This window comes from Sphaerulina musiva (assembly GCF_000320565.1).
Source record: "Sphaerulina musiva SO2202 unplaced genomic scaffold SEPMUscaffold_1, whole genome shotgun sequence".
In the NCBI taxonomy this organism is placed as follows: domain Eukaryota; kingdom Fungi; phylum Ascomycota; class Dothideomycetes; order Mycosphaerellales; family Mycosphaerellaceae; genus Sphaerulina; species Sphaerulina musiva.
The window spans coordinates 142685-161471 of NW_016017383.1; the positions used below are offsets into that span (position 1 = coordinate 142685).

The 18787-nt window shown below is 52.8% G+C and overlaps 7 protein-coding genes across 7 annotated transcripts; 3 read left to right on the forward strand and 4 right to left on the reverse strand.

Annotated features, from left to right (window-relative positions):
- Positions 1-48: 48 nt before the first annotated feature.
- On the forward strand, positions 49-2501 carry SEPMUDRAFT_55333 (Rad21_Rec8_N-domain-containing protein). Its single transcript, XM_016909355.1, has 5 exons — positions 49-107; positions 158-351; positions 403-540; positions 656-1094; positions 1170-2501. Exons 1-5 carry the CDS (start codon positions 105-107, stop codon positions 2331-2333), a joined length of 1938 nt encoding a protein of 645 aa, XP_016764352.1. The 5' UTR covers positions 49-104; the 3' UTR covers positions 2334-2501.
- A 4271-nt stretch (positions 2502-6772) lies between these two features.
- Positions 6773-8317, forward strand: SEPMUDRAFT_145538 (uncharacterized protein). Its single transcript, XM_016903115.1, has 2 exons — positions 6773-7621; positions 7705-8317. Exons 1-2 carry the CDS (start codon positions 7111-7113, stop codon positions 8043-8045), a joined length of 852 nt encoding a protein of 283 aa, XP_016764353.1. The 5' UTR covers positions 6773-7110; the 3' UTR covers positions 8046-8317.
- Positions 8318-8325: 8 nt separating this feature from the next.
- Positions 8326-10442, reverse strand: SEPMUDRAFT_35806 (MFS general substrate transporter; the record flags this gene model as incomplete). Its single annotated transcript, XM_016908619.1, has 6 exons — positions 8326-8633; positions 8710-9382; positions 9495-9577; positions 9642-9673; positions 9774-9961; positions 10098-10442. The coding sequence occupies 6 exons, from the start codon at positions 10440-10442 to the stop codon at positions 8326-8328; spliced, it is 1629 nt and encodes a 542-aa protein (XP_016764354.1).
- A 28-nt stretch (positions 10443-10470) lies between these two features.
- SEPMUDRAFT_112298 (uncharacterized protein) lies at positions 10471-10857 on the forward strand (the record flags this gene model as incomplete). Its single annotated transcript, XM_016900969.1, has 2 exons — positions 10471-10630; positions 10847-10857. 2 exons carry the CDS (start codon positions 10471-10473, stop codon positions 10855-10857), a joined length of 171 nt encoding a protein of 56 aa, XP_016764355.1.
- Positions 10858-12558: 1701 nt separating this feature from the next.
- On the reverse strand, positions 12559-14023 carry SEPMUDRAFT_145539 (uncharacterized protein). The gene is made up of 2 exons (XM_016903116.1): positions 13851-14023; positions 12559-13792 (listed from the first exon to the last, which is right to left on the reverse strand). Exon 2 carries the CDS (start codon positions 13748-13750, stop codon positions 12920-12922), a length of 831 nt encoding a protein of 276 aa, XP_016764356.1. The 5' UTR covers positions 13751-13792; positions 13851-14023; the 3' UTR covers positions 12559-12919.
- A 473-nt stretch (positions 14024-14496) lies between these two features.
- SEPMUDRAFT_145540 (HIRA-interacting protein 5) lies at positions 14497-15851 on the reverse strand. The gene is made up of 2 exons (XM_016903117.1): positions 14885-15851; positions 14497-14832 (listed from the first exon to the last, which is right to left on the reverse strand). Exon 1 carries the CDS (start codon positions 15818-15820, stop codon positions 14891-14893), a length of 930 nt encoding a protein of 309 aa, XP_016764357.1. The 5' UTR covers positions 15821-15851; the 3' UTR covers positions 14497-14832; positions 14885-14890.
- Positions 15852-16369: 518 nt separating this feature from the next.
- SEPMUDRAFT_31128 (phosphatases II) lies at positions 16370-18622 on the reverse strand (the record flags this gene model as incomplete). Its single annotated transcript, XM_016908469.1, has 2 exons — positions 16370-18198; positions 18403-18622. Coding segments are annotated over 2 exons (2049 nt in total), but the record flags the coding sequence as incomplete, so codon positions are not given.
- Positions 18623-18787: the final 165 nt, after the last annotated feature.

The window sequence follows — 18787 nt, forward strand, 5'->3', positions numbered from 1 at the left end:
TCACGCGGCGCCTCCATCACCTTTCTCAGCTCCGTCTTTTCTTCCGACGGGTCACGCGTCCCTACCAGCACCGTTCATCAATATTACAGCTCCCAGCCTCCGCAATGGTAAGTCAAGTTTACGCGACTTGACGCGTCTGCTGACACGCGTGCGTTAGTTCTACTCACATGAGGTTCTCACTTCACGCAAGTATGGTGTGGCCACCGTTTGGCTCGTCGCGACTCTGGGAGCGAAGTCTTCGCTGAAGAAAGTCACGCGAAAAGCCATTCTCAACGTCGATGTTGCAAAGGCATGCGACACAATCGTGGCTCCCGAGGCGCCCATGGCTCTCCGATTGCAGTCCAATCTGCTGTGAGCGGCAATGCGATTCAAGCAGATGACTGATCTACTGACAAACGATAGTTACGGTGTCGCCCGAGTCTACGCGCAACAGTGCGGCTACGTCTTGGCAGACGCTGAAGCTGCACGGAACAATTTGCGTGCCATATCCCGGGTCATCAAGCAAGCTGAGTTAGGACCAGAGGGTGCGAACAAGGCTCGGTAAGTGGTCCGCGATATATTTGGTGGTTGAATGGAAGCCAGATGCGTGCGGCAGCACCTCGAACGCGCACCTTTGAGAGCCGTGTAGAGCCGGTTTGAACTGACTTTCGCTCAGCGCCGACGAGCTCATGCTCCAAGACGATCCCAACTTTGCTCCGGACCTCGATTTTGTGGTGGCTGATCTCGAAATGCTCAACAATAATCTCATGGCCGAGACCCAGCAGTTCAGCCAGTCTCCGAATGGGAGCCGATCGCTTACTAATGCCTCCCAGCAGAGCATCGGAGGACTGATGATACCCACATCGAACAACTCATTCGGCGGCGGTCCTGTTGGTGGTCGGGATCTGTTTGGTGTGCGTGGCGATTCGGGTCATGGAACTGCAAAGACCCCAGCGCGACTGCTAGATGATGACGACCTCGGTCTTGACTTGGGCATGCCAGTCATGAGCTCTGGCCCAGTACGTCAACCACGCGGACCAGCCACGGGAGCTGACCGGACAGATCCAGCGAGAGACGCCGAGCGGATTCAGAGCGAACATGCTGATCAGCCAATGGTGAGACCCCTAGTAGACAAACCTCACAGCCCCTTGTTTGCTCAAACGTGATTCACTTCTGACACAAGCCCACAGATCAGCCAGGACGAGGATCTCATGCCACCTGACGATGCATATAACCTCGCGAGCGACCACGGTCAGGATCCCACGCAAGAGGCTCAAGATCAGACTCGACACGAGACCACCTCGGAGACTGCCACAGCAACGAACATGAAACAGGCACGCAAAGTCGCTAAGAAGGTGATCCAAATGGACATCACCACTTCGATGGGGAACAGGATGCTCAACGAACAGAACCATAACTACCTGGATAGGATGCGTGATGAAAACCACAAGCATCAACAGAGAAAGCTGGCCGCAATTGCAAAGAGGAACGCGGAGCTTTGGGTCTTGGGCACTGGTACCATTCTCGCACAGGGTATGCTTGGCCCGCTGGACATGTTTTCTGGTGCGGCACTCCTCAACGCTTTCATAGGCGTCAACCTCACCGGGGGCACAAAACGATCCCGTGATGAGGCCGAAAGCTCAGAGGACAGTGAAGCGAAGCGTTCGCGCAACACGCCAACGCATGATATTGGCCGCAGGCTCGAGATGCAGACTGCAGGTAGTGACGAATTCCTCATGGTTGATGATGACACCATCGAGCGCGGACGAGAAGCCCCAACACCACTTGACGATCGCCAGCTGTCAAGCTTGTTACCGTGGAATCAAAGTCACGGTTCTCGTCGACCGACTGATGTCAACCAGCCAACTTCAGCATCCTTTGGAGGAGGTCCGTTACTCAACATCACCGGCCGTCGTGGCAGTCGTCTCACCACCGCTTCGCCACTCGTGGGTCGCGGCGCCGTTGGCGATGAGCTCGACGATTTCCAGCTGGCTCCTGGATCAGATATCAACATGACTGGTTTGAACGATGAAGATGAGTTTGCGCTGTACGGTGTGGCAGCGCAAGTCGATACTCAGACTGCCGCCCAGACTCAGTGGCAGAAGACTGCACTCACTGGCGAGAGCGCCAACTTTCTCGAGTTTGTGCAGACTGCCATTGATGAACAAGAAGACCGCAACCAGGGCGAGAATGTCGATTTCGAGACCCTGCTGCCACCAAGAGATAACAGCCACATCGTAGCTGCTCAGGCCTTCCTGCATGTACTGAGCCTAGGTTCGAAAGGTGCCCTGAGGGTAGGGCAAGAGGAGCCTTTCGGGCCTCTTGTTTTGGCCGTCGACGTTGGTGCGGCATAATGCATTCACAAAGCCGAAACGATGTCTGCGATGATCGTCCTGCGGAGAGGACAACAAGCAATGTTCAGCAAATTTTTTTGGAAGCAAGTCATGGTATCACAGCAACTGTGACAGAAGAAAAAAAGTAACTGTAAAGAGGAGAGACAAAAAGCTGTGAATGAAAAATATCAGAGGGATGTTTGATGATACCCAAGTTTTGCAGGAAGCGCATGGAAAGATGAAAATAATTCAGCACGAGTGCATGTATGGAGAGCGGCCTACTTCTGAGCTGTGTATACTTACCTTACCTACCGTATGTGACTAACCTTTCGACAACCTCTCCATATCCGCTTTCTCGCTTCTTGGTTGCATGCACATTTAGGTATACTTGCCTGTACTTACCTATCACTTACATGTACCTGAGATGACAAGAGTCTCGGTAAGGTACCTATCAAGATCGCGTTCATGCTTTCTGAAAAACTATCAAGGTACGATATACTAAGCTGTAGTAAAAAGCGTTGTAGTATCGCAGTTATCACTAGGAGGTAGAAGAGTCTACTACATACAGGTACCTATCCAGCTGCAACTCCCATAACGTGACGAACACAACATGCGGTCCACGGATTTCCCCTCCTCCTTTTTTCTCGGTTTCCTTTCGGCTCCGCCACAGTGCCGGACTCCCTCCTCTCGTGACTGTACCCTTGTTTGGTAAACACTATCCCTTCCGCATCCCACCTCGTCCCTCTTGACTCTTTTGTTGTGTGTGAGAAAGGCGTGGGGGTTCGAAGTTTCGGCTGACTCGCACTTTTTGGTTTTGCGCTTGGGTAGGGAAGAGACTAGTTAAGGTATCGGACTATCGGCATGGGTCATGGATGCAAGGCAGGGAGGTACCTAGACGAGCGCTTAGCGCGTCTGTTGGGGAGAGTTCACTGGAGCTTCAGCTCTCTAACTCTCTCGAGCTTGGCTGTATTGATTGGATTGTGATTGGGTTGGCATACCTTACCTGAGGCTCACGCGAGGATACGAGTGTGAAGGACTCATTGTTACCTGAATTATTCCTCTCGTTGGAGAAGGAGAGAGAGAGAGAGAGAGCACATCACTTCCTACCTACCTTACCTAGGTGCCGCATTCGCTTTCCATTTTACCTTACAGGCAGCTTTTCTCAGCCTGTGCTGTGACACACAAGCCGACACAAACAAAAGCTACGCCCAAAAGAATTTCGTCTTGTTTTTCTTGCTGATTCCATGCTTCATTACCCAGTGCCTAAGGTAGCATTGCGTTTAGACGCCCTCGTCCGCGGCAAAGAGAGAGAACAGTACCTGTACCTGGGCGCTAGGCCGCACTGATTGGGTTCAGATACACGCGCAGAGATCGGAGGCGACGAGAGCTGGAAGGCTCCCCGCGCGCTTCGATCCAGAGAGAGAGAGAGAGAAAGCGAGAAAGCAAGAAAGAGAGCAGTCGCGGCTACTTTGGTACCTGCATGTGAATTACACGTGTTTGCCCCCTCTCCTGTGGGCAATGGCGTGGGTCATGTAGGTACTGTAGGTAGGTCAGGTAGAGCTCCTCCTCACTTCTTCAGTTACCAGCTGGGAAGAGCATGCAGCCTGCTTTCCAGCTTTAGCGTATTCAGCCCACTTCCACGCTACCCTCTGCCGGATTGATGCAAACATGGCCCTGGCTTCCTCCGAGAACCACGAACGGACCTTTCACAACCAAAAGATCTTGGGTAGCGCGCAAGTTCGCGAACGCGGGAAGTCGGAGTAGTGGCCGGCAGTCTTTTCGTCTCATTGCATTAGCTTGTCCGGGACTACTGAAGTCGCATGGGGGATTAAGGTCGAGCTAGAGGACTTTCACATGCAGTACTAACCTGGAACCTAAGGTGCAGGTAGGAGAGAGTTCGGTGAGGTACCAGAAACTTTCTCCTCGTCGTGGCCGGCAGGTAGGAGGTAGGGTAGCTAGGTAGGTAGGAGGTAGGAGTCTGGTGCTCGAGATTCAGGGTCCCAACACTACTGCGAACCTGCCCTTAGCAAGCGCGGGCGAGCCAGTTCCTCGGAGTGCCTTGCCGTCTTCTCTTCACCCCGATGATTCCAAAATATAAGGTACATGACCTTACCCAAAGGCAAGGACTGCAGCCGGGCGTAAGCCAACCGCAAACTGCGATGAATCTGATGATAACGGCCGATACTGAAGAGATACATGTCAGATACATGTACCTCAGTGCAGGTGCCAGTATCTGGTATATCGATGAGAGTGTCTTCCCGCTCTGCTATCACACCTGTTTGCAATCAGAAGGAATGGGACCGCGATCCTGCAAAGACGACACACTGGTCCAGCTGGAGGTGATGCTGCAAGTACTTGTACATGTACCAGTCGCATCTCCTCGAGGACGGGCCGCACACATGTATCTTGATGATGGCTCCCGATCTGGACAGCATTCTTCGCGATTTCAAGTATAGGCGTCCAGGCCGAGCATTTTCGTTTCTTCTTCTTATCGTTCTTATCTGGATACATCATCATCATCATCATCATTGGGTATACACGTGGTCTTTGCCACGTCCTGTAGTGAAGCTCTGGTGAGGGAGAAACCTAAGAAATACCTACATGTACATGTAGCCCTTACCAGTATGCTGAATCAATCACGTCCTCATGTGGACGATATATCGACAAAACGCAGTGTACTCGGATCTGTCGCAGCTGGCTTCCAGATGATTGATGTTTTTTTTCCCCTTTTCCTTTGTGCGGTTCATCAGCGCACAGTGCACACCTAGGTACCTACCTAGGTCCCTTTCCACTCCAAGGCCTCATCGCATTCCGGCCAATCGACTTTCAGCAAATGAAAACTCAGAGGTACGTCCTCGGCTTTGACGGGCTTGGGCCAGTCGGAGCAGGTTTCCCACATTACACAATCACCTAATTACCTGCAGTCTGCCGGCCCTGCTGTGGACCGGGACGACCATATCTACCGCCGCCGGCCGGGTACCTACTATATGTCGTATAAGAGTACATCATCGTGCAGACTTCCTGGTACGTTTCCGACTTTCCGTCACACTACTAGTACATTGACGTTTGACGGAGGGATCGTGCGGGGAATCCGGGATGCTGTGACAAGGGAGCAGTGGAAAGAATTGGAAATGAAGTAATCCAATAGTCGAGCATGATGTAGGGACATTGTAGGGACATTGTCGGTCAGATTGACAGATTCTATTCCTCCGGTACTAATCAGGTAACTAAGGTCGAAGGAGGAACTACCCGTGACCGCAAGGCTTGAACCAGTTATTGTCTCGGCTGGCCCCCCGACTGTGCTACCGCCTACCTCCTTCCCAAAGCAGTAGACCAGCACGCGACCTCGGCGACGCTGCCGATCCGCTCAATGGAAGATCGACGCTCTCAAGACCCTGGGACGCCCGGTCTGGGGACATCCAGCAGGACTATCCATACATTCGATGCTGAGTGCTGACGAGATGCTCTCGGCACTCCAGATGTTCAGGATGCAAGGCAGCGAGTCAGGATCCAGAGGAGCCAGAAGGCACTAAGACTGGACTTTGACCCGGATCGCGTGGATCTGACACTAGGGCCGTGGGGGTGCACAACGCTCCACAGCGCCATGCGGAGAGTCGACGATGACCGATTCGGTGCAGACGTCGATTTGCAGAGACGGTGTGACGGACCACTCAGAGCCATTGTGCTGACCCAACACGGAGGACTCATATGCACAGTATGTGTAAGCACGCGTAGACGCGCACTGTGCCTCAATATGCAGAAATTGGAAGTGTGTTTTTTTTGTTCTGTGGAATTGTTTTCCATAGAACGTCGTGCACAGGTGCGCTACGCTGCACGCCCGGGCTTTCGCTGGCGCTGGCGGTGACGAATGGGCAATTTCGACGGGTTGTACAGCTTATTCTAGCTCTCGGGGGTCGTCTTGTCACATGCCTGGCCCTGGGCGAAGTGAGTCGAAGGTGTGGGAGTTGTAGGCAATTCATTATTCAAGGCTCACGCTCCGCAGCGCCCGTCTCGCGTAATGGGGGAACGAGTGAGGAAGGTGGAGTGGCGCCAACCACAAATAGCAGCTCCCCAAACGGACGACTGACACACGGGAAAGCCACCATCTCTCCCTTCCCTCTCCCGTCTCCAAGAGGCGCCTTCCGCTTGCGTGGGATGGTTGCCGCAGACAGGAAAGCATCATCGCTTTGCCTCCTGCCTGCGCCTGCCTGAGCCTGCCTCACTTCCCATTTTTACGAAGGGGAAGGGGAAGGGAAGGGACGGGCTGGGCTAGGCTGGGCTGCTGACGTTCTCCTCACCTTGTCATGTCGCATGTCACGCGTGCGTGCGTGTGCGGGCGTACGTGCGTGCGTGCGTTGCTGCTGCTGCTGCTGCTACTGCTGCTTTCTGCCGCTTCTTTACATATGTACCTAGACCCACCCACTGGCCTCACAATGGCTCGCCAGTGTCGCCAGCCTCGCCACGGCCTGTCCTGTCCTGTCCTGCTCCTGCTCCTGCTCCTGCTCCTGCTCCCGTTCCTGCTGCTTCTGTTCCTGTTTGCTGAAAATACGACGTATCACCCTTCCCGCATATCACGCGTCGTACCTGCTCCTGACAAGTCATATTCACGGCCTCGCCCCGACCTTGTGCTACAGTACCTGCCTGCACTATTCCCTACGTATTCAATTCCATCCGGCAGGAGCTACCTGTATCTCCTGACCTGACACGGTACAAGAAGTCACTCCTCGGCCCTCACACTGCCACCATCCTTTCCAACCAAATCAACCACACCAACCAAGCAACCACTGAGCGAAGCAACATGTCTCCGTTCATAATGGAGCCGTACCGACCCACCCCCTCTCCTCCACCCAGACGCAAGCCACGCTCGAGCTCCTTCTCCGTGTCTCTGGCCAAATACGACGACATTCGAAGACTGGTCGACATCGAATTCTTCGCCTTCGAAAAGGAACGAACTAACCACATCCTGTCCTACCGAGACTACCGCCAGCCAGCACATCTCGAGCGGGCGGTACGGTCCTACCAGAGCGCCATCAGCGGGTCCGATGCCAATCGCAGACGCCGAAAGTCTGCCTCTGCTCGTCGACTGGATCGTCGGTCGAATGGCGATGTCGTCAGGTTTCGCAAAGTGACGGACAGGGAGACTGGTCTGATCATTTCATGGGCAAAGACGGAGACGAAGGCTTACACGCAAGATGAGCTGGCGAGTCCGGCAGACAGCGGACATGAGAACGAGGCTCTCATGAATCGGGACTGGTTTGCGCTGAACGAGAAGCTCAAGCGAGACTACATGGGGACCCAGAAGCATTGCTGTAAGAAGATGTTTGATTGCTGCGAGTATTTGCAAGGATCGCACTAACCGACGTTTTTTTTTTTTTTTTGTTTTCTCTTACAGATATCAGCATGCTGGCCACGCAGCCGACCTACCAACATCACGGCGCAGGAACAATGCTCCTCGAAGACATTCTGACGGAAGCTGACGAGGCGGGTGTGGAGTGCTATCTGGAAGCAACGGATACGGCCAAGCCACTCTACGAAAGACACGGATTCGAAATGGTGAATGAGCTGCGATTTGACCCATCTGCATATGGAGTGTGTGGTTTCAGTGTCGAGAGACAAACCATCATGGTGCGAGGGGCATTGGACCGTGTTAGTGGACAAAGGAAGCAGGTGCGATCATGGGCCGAAGCGACTGGAGGTCCGGGCTCGCCAACAAGCGAAAGCGACGGCGCCTAGAACGGAGGTGGCTCCTGGCCAACCTTCATCGCTCGACTTTCAACAACAACATCTTCCGACCAACATTCATCTTTCCGGCGTGGCGTGGTCTGGTCTTTCAGGCGTCGAGGCGCTTCGGTTCTATCTACGGTCCAACACCAAAAAGCTCCAGATATCCATGATTCAAGCGGCGGCGTTCGTGTACAAAGTATCTGACATGCATTGGTAGATAGGCCCGGCAGTATTGCCCTCTGGCAAGCAGTTCCCGAGAAGAAAAGTACTTTGTGATCCATCCCTTTCATCAATGAGCCATGACCTGTCGAATGCTCTTCTTGTGCAGCCTTGCCAGAGCAGTGCCTGCGAAATAGCGTCGCATCCTCTTCCCGAAGAACATGAAGAGCAGGACGCACAGATTGTTGCCCAGTAGCACTCCACAAAAGACGCCTGCAATGATGACAGCGTACCCTGACTGTTGCACCCAGTCGAGCAGATATACTCCGAATGCGAAGCTGATGAGCTGCTTGCCAACACACATGGCGATGAGCATCTCCGAGACGTTGGCATTGTACGAGTCGACGGCATACGCTAACGTTCCCGTGAAGTAGAAATCTGTCATGGCCATCATCATCAGCATCACCGTGAGCGACACACAACATCTCAGCAAACCGCCACTGCGAATACTTACAGGCCCCCCAATTACACATGGCAACCCCAAAGAAGTAGCCAATCCAGTGCAAGTGGCGCTCGGCAGTCATGCCGTACACGATCAATCCCGCCGGGGCGATCAATGCTGCAGGCAGCATCACACCGAGTCTCATCTCCGCCTCTCGGATATCTCCGTTACGCTTGGTCAGGTAAGCTGCAAGGCGATCGAATGTGAACAACAGGGGAATGGCCAGCGCGTATCCGATGACATTGCCCAAGCAAACGAGGCCCGAGTTCTCCTGGGACCAGTTGTACGGAGGCACGGTGATCAACATGGGGAATGTGTAATTGAAGGTCAAAGCCCCCAGTCCAATGTAGATGCCATATGTACTGACCACCCACAGCACCGAAGGCACCAGGAAATACGAAAAGGAACGAATCGCCGTCCAGAAAAACTCAACCTCGTGATCGACCGGGCTCCAGAAGGTGACAGTTTGCCAAAAGCTCCGTCGCGCCGGGATGGGCACATAGCTGATCTCGACATGCTCGGTGTGATTCTTTGACTTTTCGCTGGACATTTCCAAAGCGTCAGAGGTCGGGGGTGGTCTTTTGTATCCCGACTCTTCGACGAAGAGGAATGCCGTGATGAGCAGGGCGCCCGCGAGGGCAATCTCCACGTAAAAGTACAGTCTCCAGCTGTAGCCTCCTGCGAGCTACAATCGGCACATTGTTGGGTCAGTAGGTGTAAGTCTATGCGCGAAGTTTTCCATCACAGATCTGTTCTTTGAACTTGCCGAGTGAGACATGGAGCTGCGGTAAACTTACCATGTAGCCAGCGTATAATGGACCAGTAGCTCCCAGGCAGAGAGCAACGGTATATATGCCTAACTTGGTTGCTCGTTCGTGCACTACACGAACACCTGTCAGTCCCCATGTCTCGAACCATCTGTTGCCCCACGAGCAATGACCTACAATAGAATATGTCGTTCACCAGCTGGACCGGTCTGTGATGATGGTGAGCAAACCTCCTCCAGAACAAATGACTGACTCTGACACTACACGCAGTGATGCGATGCAGATGGAACCCGGTTGGAGCACACTTACAATGCTTCGCACACGCCGCTCGCGAGACTAGCAAAGATGCGCGCGGTCATGAGTCCCCCATATGATGTGGCTTGACTGCAACCGATCAGGCCGGCGAGATAGACGACCAGACTCAACAGCATGACGGGTCTTCGTCCAAATTTCAGATACATGGGTACGGTGATGAGTGTGCCGCAGCCGTAGAGGATCTGTTGAAAGCATAGAATTTCTCACAGGTCAGTTTTCAAGACGATTGATCTTTCAATTGCACACACACACACACACACTCTCTCTCTCTCCGCATGCTATGGCGATCAACATCTGATTAGAAAATGAAAAACTCACATTCGGATACGAAATCAAACCCGAAGCTTTCGTCGGCGTAATCCCAAATTCCTGCGCATAAATCCCAATATACGTCGACGGGCCCAACAGCGCCGTATTCGACACAAACGAATACAGCGACACCACCACCAGAATCGTCGTCTTCTTCCACGCCTCCCACTGCAGAGGATCATTGGGGTCGTGCGATGGGACGGGGAATAAGGCTTGTCCTAAGGCCACGTCGTCGCCTTCGGCTGCCCGTAGGTTGACTGTGCCCGGGACATCGCCTTCGGTGGCGTGGCTGCGGGCGAGGTGGAGGTCGGTGTAGTTTTTGTTGTTGTTTCTGTTGGAGGTGGAGGTGGACATGATGATGGTGGTGTTGGTGTTGAGGATGATGTTTGATGAGGATGAGGATGATGAGGATGATGATGAGGATGATGAGGATGACGAGGATGACGATGAGGAGGATGATGAGGATGATGAGGATGATAAGGATGATGAGGATGATGAGGGTGATGAGGGTGATGAGGATGTTGCTGTCCAAGGGGAGGGGGGTAGGTATGTATGTGGGAACACAGATGGAAGGAGGAGCTCTCTCTGTGTAATGATATGAAAGAGCTCCTTTTCGTACCTAAAAAGTACAAAAGTTTGACAAAGACGAAAAGAAGAGGGAGAAGAGGGAGAAGAGGAAGAAGAAGTTGCACACCTCTACTGAATCGATACTGTTATAGGAAGAATCAACTAGGTACTGAATTCTACCTTGCCGCCAGAGGGTGAGTAAGTAGGTAAGTACTAAGTAGTAAGTACTTCGGCATCTCCAATCTTCACAACAGCCGCGATGTGATTTGATCGCAAAGAAAGAAAGCATTCAAATTCTACCCAACTACCTGAACTAACTAACTACCGACATAATACTGATCGAACGAGCCTCCCTCTGAGAGTGACAGCTGACCAGACAAGACACACAAGACAGACACAAGTCACCCCAAGCCAAAAGAAAAACCAAAAAATCGTCGACAAAAAGCGAGACAGTCGGAAATTCGGACTTAACACATCTTCAGTCTTCCGGTGCCTTGCCAAGACGAGAACCTCCCCAAAGTCCCTACAGTATACCTCCTATCATCAGGGCTTGGACGAGAGAAAGAAAGAGAGAGAGAGGGCTCTCTCGTGGCGTGCGGGGGAAATCGATGAATGAGTGAGACATTTTTCTTAATCCCTGAGGATAGATAGTTTCTGAGTTCTGACTGCCCCATGGGGAAGGCAGGGAATGCAGGCCAAGAGACCAGTAAGCAAGGGTGTGAGAGGAACGATGGGGGAGCCGGGGGATGGGGCTCGCTTAGAGATTACTTTTGCTGTTCTCGTTCGGAGAGAGAGAGAGAGAGAGAGAGAGAGGGAGAAGAAGAAGAAGGGACAAACATCTTGGTATCAAAAAGAAAAAGAAAAAGAAAAGATCTCCAACTCAATATTCTAAAAAATCATTCTCTCTACTAGGTACTAAATCGACAATAGATGAAAACCCCTTCTTTATTGATTTTGATTTGTATATATTATATATCACCTTCCAGGTAATAGATACCTATATTACAGTAGATTGGACCGCATACCAACCCCAATTTTCTTTTTTCTCTCCCACTCTCCCACTTCTCCCCCTCATGCCAGCCAGCCAGCCAGCCAGCCTGCCTGCCTGTCTACCCCTAGTATGTATACAGTAGGTACCCTCCTACAATGGATATCCTTCTAGATTTTCCCGAACCCCTCCTTCTCCCCAGCAAGTGTTTATTGTTGTTGTTTTTAATCAGAACTTAAACTCCGAAGCCTCGTACGGAGTCGTGTACCCGGAGAATAAAAGGACAGGGCATGTAAAACTAATGTTAGTTACCTTTTAAGTACCTACTATACTTGATACTACCTACCTACCTGCTTACCTACCTACCTATTCCCAGCATCGTAGGTACTGTACTGTATACGGAGATCTAACGAACCCACGACCACGACCACGCGGGGGAGGTAGGCAGATTTTCTCTTGGATAATGAAATAAGATGAGATGGGGAGGGTATGGGGGGGGGGGGGGTATGTATGGATAGGAACGGCACGACAGGGCAATTTTTGATGTTTCATGCGTCACGACCTACGTCTACTACATGTATATGTACAGGTAAGGTAATCGAAGTGTTGGATGAAGTAGCGATATAACCGGTCCCTCGTACGAAGCCATCGGACTCGGACGGACGAAGGAGGGTTGGCGTCTTGGGGTTGGTTGTTGTTGTTGTTGTTGGGTAGCTACATGTATAATGTACCTACCTGCAACCTGTATACCTGTATACCTGACTAGGTATGTAAGGTGAGATAAGCCACTGTGAGACTTGGGCTGCAATGATAGTGATTGAAGTCTGAGATGGACATGTGGGGAATATGGAAGCCGATCATATCTGTGGTATTATATTGCCGGGGACTCGCGAACAGCCAGCCAGCTACCTTCTAGCTACCTTGGTTGATTCTTTTGCTCGCTGATGGAGTAGTGGTATCTCCTGGAGGTGAGGGTGGTATATATTATAGGTATATCCATTACCTAGGTAGGAGGTAGGCAGCATGTGACATTGGGAGGCTGATTCTCACAACACCACAGTGATAATTACCGCCACCACCACCACAACATGATATCCACCACCACCATCATCATCATCTTGTAAAGTCAGGAATGGCGCTTTCTCCCAGCCATGAAAACACACAAAGGAAGATACATGTGTGACCGCGTTGTGACTGACACCAGGAAAAAGAAAAAATAAAAAATAAAAATAAAAATAAAACAACAGCTCTCCCACCCACCCACACATGCATCCAACTACAACTTTTTGAAAAATTCCAACACACTTTTCCTCCGATGCGACTTTTCCTGCCGCTTGATCACTTTGACAGCATCCGCAACGAGATGTCCCGTCTCTAGGGCAGAACCCCCCTCTTGCGCAGCAGGATGGTCACCCTTTGTCCGCGCAAACAAATGCAAGCCATGGTGCGACTGCGACGCATCTCCATTCTCCGATCGTTGGATCCAGTCCGGCCGATCATTCGGCATTAACTTTGGTCTCGGAATACTACTCACCGACGCCCTCGAGCTTTCCTCGAGTTGCGGCAGAGCAGACTTCTTTACGCGGTCGAGACTGTGGCTGAGATGGACATCCTGCAGCGCCGGATTCGACGTCCTTCGCTGGAGGTGGAAGTCGCTGTGCGTCGTCATGTCGCTCGGATATGACATTTCGAACATAGAGCGTCGTTTGGCCGCATCTCCGGGTCGGTATATTGAGTCGCGCTTCCCCAAGGCTCTGCTCCCGGACGGCTTGGCTTCGGGGATAATGGTCGTCGGTACGCCATCTGGTTTGTTCAATCCCACACACATGGCCGCGTATACATGGCTCTTCTCCATGAGACGACTGCTGCCATCGTGCGCGACTGGTTCTGCAATCGGTTGAATCCTTGCCACGTGATCATTCCGGTTCGTAGGCTTCGCACTAGCAGGTGTAGCAGTGGCTACAAACTGCTTTGCTGCAAACTTGGGCACGAACTGGACCTTTCTCGCGTTCGTGTCATTCCTCCTGTCTCGGCGGATCCTGGCCATGTCTTGCTCCCTCTTGTATGCTTCCAGCTTCCTGGACAACAGTGCTGTGTCCAGACTCATGATGTCGAGATCTCGGCGCCCTCGCGCTCTACACCTTGCGGGCTGCGAGATGTTCGTCAGTCATATGAGCGAGACACCGGCAGTGACCAGCTCTGCTCACCGCTTGTGCCTCTATTGCTTACATACACAGACAGGAGCCGAAGATCGCGGTGTCTGTGGTCGAGACGTCTTGCCGGATAATCGGATGTAGCTGTCAATATATGCCACCTGCCACCTCTCCACAACCCCAATGTCGATCACAGTACTTGCCTATTTCCTGCAATTTGCACGTGGTCTCGTGGCCCCCCCAGAATCGGCTCTCGCTCGCATATCAAGGAGGTACATTGACCGCCGTCGTGCCCAACGTGAGAGAGTGCTTCTGATCGTTACGCTAGTGTAGCTTGGTGACGCGCAGTGGAGACAACGTTGGCGCCATTACAAGTCACAAGCGTAGCACATAATATAAATTCATTGGTTGATCTGGAATCAAGTCCGAGCCAAACGCCTCTTTCATACCCCTCTTCTTTGTCCAGTGACTCCAGTGTCCTCAGTTTGCAACTGAAACTGGACTGGCTTCGGACACTGACTCAGCAAGTCGCACGGCACCACTGCCAGTCTGCTTGAGATCGGCCATTTGCTGCAGGAGAGGCGAAAAGCGACACGCTTGTGCGAGTAGCGTACTGCCATACTGTAGGAGGTAGAGGTACCTCCTAGCGACGGGGAGCAATTCAATGTCAACAACACAACACCTTCCAACATGAAAGATCGCCTAAGGTAATTCTAGCGGGCTCTCAGCCCAGCTTTATTTCAGCAGGCAGGCTCTAGAGGCTCACAGACATTGGCCGGTATACTACCGTACTGTGCGGGCGCTGCTGCTGACGAAAGTTGCAATACGAACATCTCTGCGCCAACAGGCTGAATCAAAGCTCAACGGTGCCTCGCAGTCTGGAACTGTCGTCAATGGCACACGTCTCTCCATACTGCAACCATCTTTACCATGTCGGCACTTGCAATCTGGTGCATACTCATGGCACTCTGCGCAATGTACAGCAGCTTCCTCACTGTGTTTGCATTCCAATGATGCATGGCGGCGTCATGGTCTCCTACAGGCTTCGTCAATGATATGTTGCGTCGATATGGCCGTCATTGAACCACCTTCAATCAAGCTATCTTATCCATACTGCCTGGACTGGGACTCGTAGGAGGCACCTCGCCCTTCTGGTTCCGCAGCTTCTCTTCAAACTTGGCAAACTCTTGCATAGCGATCTCCTCTTCTGGATCCATTACTTGTTGCACACCTTTGACTTCCTCAATATAGTGCATCAACATGCTCTCGATGCCATTCTTCAATGTCACCGTGCTGCTGTCGCACGTCCTGCACGCCCCTCGCAGCTTGAGCAGCACTTGCCCATCGTGAAAGCCCCTAAAGTCAATGTCTCCACCGTCTTCTTGAATGGCAGGCCTGATGCGCGTCTCCAATAATTCTTGGATCATCCCGACCACCTCCTCATCCTCTGGCGCATATGTGACTGCCTCGTCGCCTGATGACTGGCCATCGTCGCCCGCTTTATTTTCAACCGTGTTCACAATTTGCTGCCCGCTCGTGACAGCCTCGGTGATGAGACTGAACACTTCGGGCTTGACGTGCGCCCACGGCGTCGAGGTATCCTTGGTTACAGTAATGTAGTCGCGGCCATAGAAGACGCTCGACACGCCGTCTACATTCATCAGCTGCTGCGCGAGCGGAGAGGGGTGCGGCGGTGCCAGCGTCGAGCGCGGCGTCATATATTCGAGGAATGACGAAGAGAAGTTGTCGGGCAGGATTTGGTGGTTGGGGATGAACTTGAGCGCATCGGCGTTGGGCGTGTCCTCGGTCTGAATGAATATCGTGCGCCGCGCTGTACTACTGGCGCTCGGCGGATGATGTCGCTGCAGTGTTGGCCGGAGGGAAGAGGCTGAAGAGGACAAGGTGCTTGCGCTTCGGATTGCGAAGCTGGTGTGGCTGATGCGCACGCAGCGCTCGACGGATGTGCGGATGGCAGGTCGTCGGAGAGCCTGTGTGAGGGCACGAGTCGCAGGCTTGGACGACATGACGGCGAAGAGTCTTAGGATGTTGTTGTTGTTGTATCTTACAGGTTCTTCGCACAGTGAGAACTGTTGTGGAGGGTGGATGGAGGAGGCAATTGCTGGGATCGGCGGTTACGTAGGCTGAGTAATCACGAAATCCCCATTTCACCTACATGTACCTATCCCTATGTAGGTCATGTACGTTTACCTATCACTATACGCGCTGTTCTGAGCAAAGGCTGCAAAGTCGAGTCCACTTCGTACTGGAATTTCTGCTGCCTCTGTCCTCGTCCCTTCGCCTGCCGGAATGGGCGCTGCTGACGCCGTGGAAGCGCCTACGTAGCGTGCAAGCACATTCGTGTCGGTCTCGCGTTGTTGCAATGCCGGTCGGAAAGCTAAACCTGCTGCTGTGCTCTCTCTTTCAGGCTGCATCGCGATGCCTTCTGCCTGTAACGGGGAGTGCAGAGTGGGCAGAGCAGAGGCGGAAGACGACGGCGCTGAGAGCGCCGCTGTCTCAGACGGTGTGACCGACGACTGGTGCTCGATATTCAGCGCCAGATTGCTCGGGATGTTCATTTTCTTATCGTCCTGCCAGAAGACCTGACTCCACCAGCGTACTTCCAGGTCTCGCCCAGCCGCGGACCGTTTGGGTAACAGCAGGGAATCGTGGAGCTTAGGTGCATAGTTGGGATTCGAGAATTCTCCTTGCCTTGCTACAAAGTGCGGCCATACAGAAGGCAATAGATGTCCCTGTGCTGATCGTTCTTGCTCGTTATTGAACAAGAACTCTCCGTATTGGCACGAGTAGACCTGATAGAGCAGCCGCCTTAGATACACCTCGTTGAACTCGAAGGCTGTCGGGTACGAGTACTGCAGCTGGTAGACTGCGTCTAGGAATTGATGGAAAATGGGTGCGATCTCGTCTTCCTTCACCTTATGCTCTCTATCTTTCACCGTACTCGATGTCGCTGGCGAATGCAATATCGGATTTGTTGGTGGCGAGGGTGGCCGAGATGGCGAGCCATCCAGGCTGCTGCGACTATCGTTCTGTTGTTTGAAGAGGCCATTGCGATTCTTCTCGAACCAGTTCTTCGCGCCCGATAATGCTTTCGAGCCTAAGTTCGAGACGGCAACTCCGTTTTCCCGGGGATTCATAGGCATCACACGCTCATGCTCGATATCGAACCACTTCTCACACCCCAGCACGCCGTGGCGGTGATTGAATTTGTGACCAAAAGAGAGAAAGTCCTTCTGAATCAAAGTCATGAAACCGGTGAATGTACGATAGTAAGGATCCAACATGACCTCCGCAATTGCAGCAACCTGCGAAGTGCGATCCCAACCATCGGAGCAATGCACGAGGACGTGATCGCCGCCAAGACCGACCGCTCTGGCAACCTTTTCGGAGCCATCGATAAGTCCTGCAATGTGGCCCAGCCAACCAGACTTCTGCAGAAGGTCTGACAGAGGTGCAGCCCGAATATAATCAGCGCTTCCGAAGCTCTCGACGACGAGAGCCAAGGACTTGCGCATCACGTGGATGTTTGCTATGTCCAGGAACAGCCTTTGAGGAAGTTCACCCGACGAGTCACAATAGTTGGACACATCCTCAATGCCACCTCCAGTAGCCCGATTGGCCAAAGCGTTCAGCCTCGGTCGTGCATCAACAATCAGTCTTTTGCGAGTGGTACCATAGACCTTGGGTCGGGGTATTGTTTCGTTTTCTACTGCGTCGCTACTGGTAGTGGCAAGGTCTGTATCTGCGAGAATGCGGCCGTCTCCGCGTTCATGATCACGCGCACTTCTCTCATCGCTCTCCTTTAGAGTGGGTTGGTGCGAAGTGTCTTGCAGTGACACTGGTGTGGAAGCATCCTCGGACGGCGTCTGGCTCGAGAAGATGGCCGATACCAGACGCTCGTCCTGGGGGTTCCGCTTCCCTGCAAGGCCTGGCATGGGCTGCGAAGACCGAGTAATGCTGCCACCGTTGGAATGAAGGTAGGTCAGCGCCGGGATCCTGCTCTTCGACCGATACGGTCCTCCGTATTTGAGCATGTTATCGCTGACTGTGGCTGGTACGCACAAGATGCTTGGGTAAGTGGGCGAAAACGTATAGTCTTCATTGATGGTCGAGATGCGCCAGGCACTTCCCACTCCTTCTGCAGCTTTGGCACCAATCCCCATACGTGCGAACTCTCGCCGTGCATCATACGCCGTGCCAGAAATAGAAGTCTCTTCTTGGGGTGCCTTGAAATAGAAAGCATGCAGGTCTTGAACACGATCAACGCAACAGCGGTTCCTTAAACAGTAGAACACTTCACGGGCTGCCGCGTCAGAAGACTTTACAGCGTCACCATAGAATGTGAAGGCCATGAGCCTGAAGTCGCGAGTACGAATGCGGATTCCTGGATCCTGCCCAGTGCCGGTGATGATTTGCGGAGCGGAATTGATACTGACTGGCGACGAAGATCGTCGAGGCGATCCATGAGAAGCTTGCATAGAGGAATCTGTCGATGGTCGGGGATGTGTACTGGTCCCATATACAGGAGGAAACCGAGAGCTGTCGCCATGGTCGCCGTGGTCGCGATGTTCATCCGATTGCTGCGGACGCGTGTGCTGATGCCCCGGCCGCAGGACACAATGGTTGATCAACGGGTATGGCAGCCACATATCCTTCAGTTTCCGCTTCGCACCAGGAGTCTTCGCCGGCGCTCCTGCGTCGCTGGACTCCCTGCTGGCTCGCGGTGTGGAAAGGCCGGAGCCATGCTGGTCCGGTGGCGTGGGAACATAGGTGAAGACCAGGTGATGTTTCCGCAGCGTAAGAGTGCCATGATCCTTTTTGTCACCTCGATGACATGCGACATTCCGGACGCGGACGTCTTCTGTGCGTGATGTCGACGAGTCCATAGCACGTTCGTTCTGTCTCGGTGTCCACTCGTTGTCCACAGATGCGCGCCTAGTTAGTTCACCGTCGCGCGACTGCAGCAATGTGGC

What these genes read in the sequence shown, in the direction of transcription:
- SEPMUDRAFT_145540 (XM_016903117.1), bottom strand. Translation starts at nt 15,820, where the DNA reads ATGTCGTCCAAGCCTGCGACTCGTGCCCTCACACAGGCTCTCCGACGA.
- SEPMUDRAFT_145538 (XM_016903115.1), top strand. Translation starts at nt 7,111, where the DNA reads ATGTCTCCGTTCATAATGGAGCCGTACCGACCCACCCCCTCTCCTCCA. An exon ending in GGGGACCCAGAAGCATTGCT is followed by an intron (nt 7,622 to 7,704) that starts GTAAGAAGATGT and finishes TTTCTCTTACAG; the next exon opens with ATATCAGCATGCTGGCCACG.
- SEPMUDRAFT_55333 (XM_016909355.1), top strand. An exon ending in CGATTGCAGTCCAATCTGCT is followed by an intron (nt 352 to 402) that starts GTGAGCGGCAAT and finishes GACAAACGATAG; the next exon opens with TTACGGTGTCGCCCGAGTCT. An exon ending in AACATGCTGATCAGCCAATG is followed by an intron (nt 1,095 to 1,169) that starts GTGAGACCCCTA and finishes ACAAGCCCACAG; the next exon opens with ATCAGCCAGGACGAGGATCT.
- SEPMUDRAFT_145539 (XM_016903116.1), bottom strand. Translation starts at nt 13,750, where the DNA reads ATGAGTCTGGACACAGCACTGTTGTCCAGGAAGCTGGAAGCATACAAG.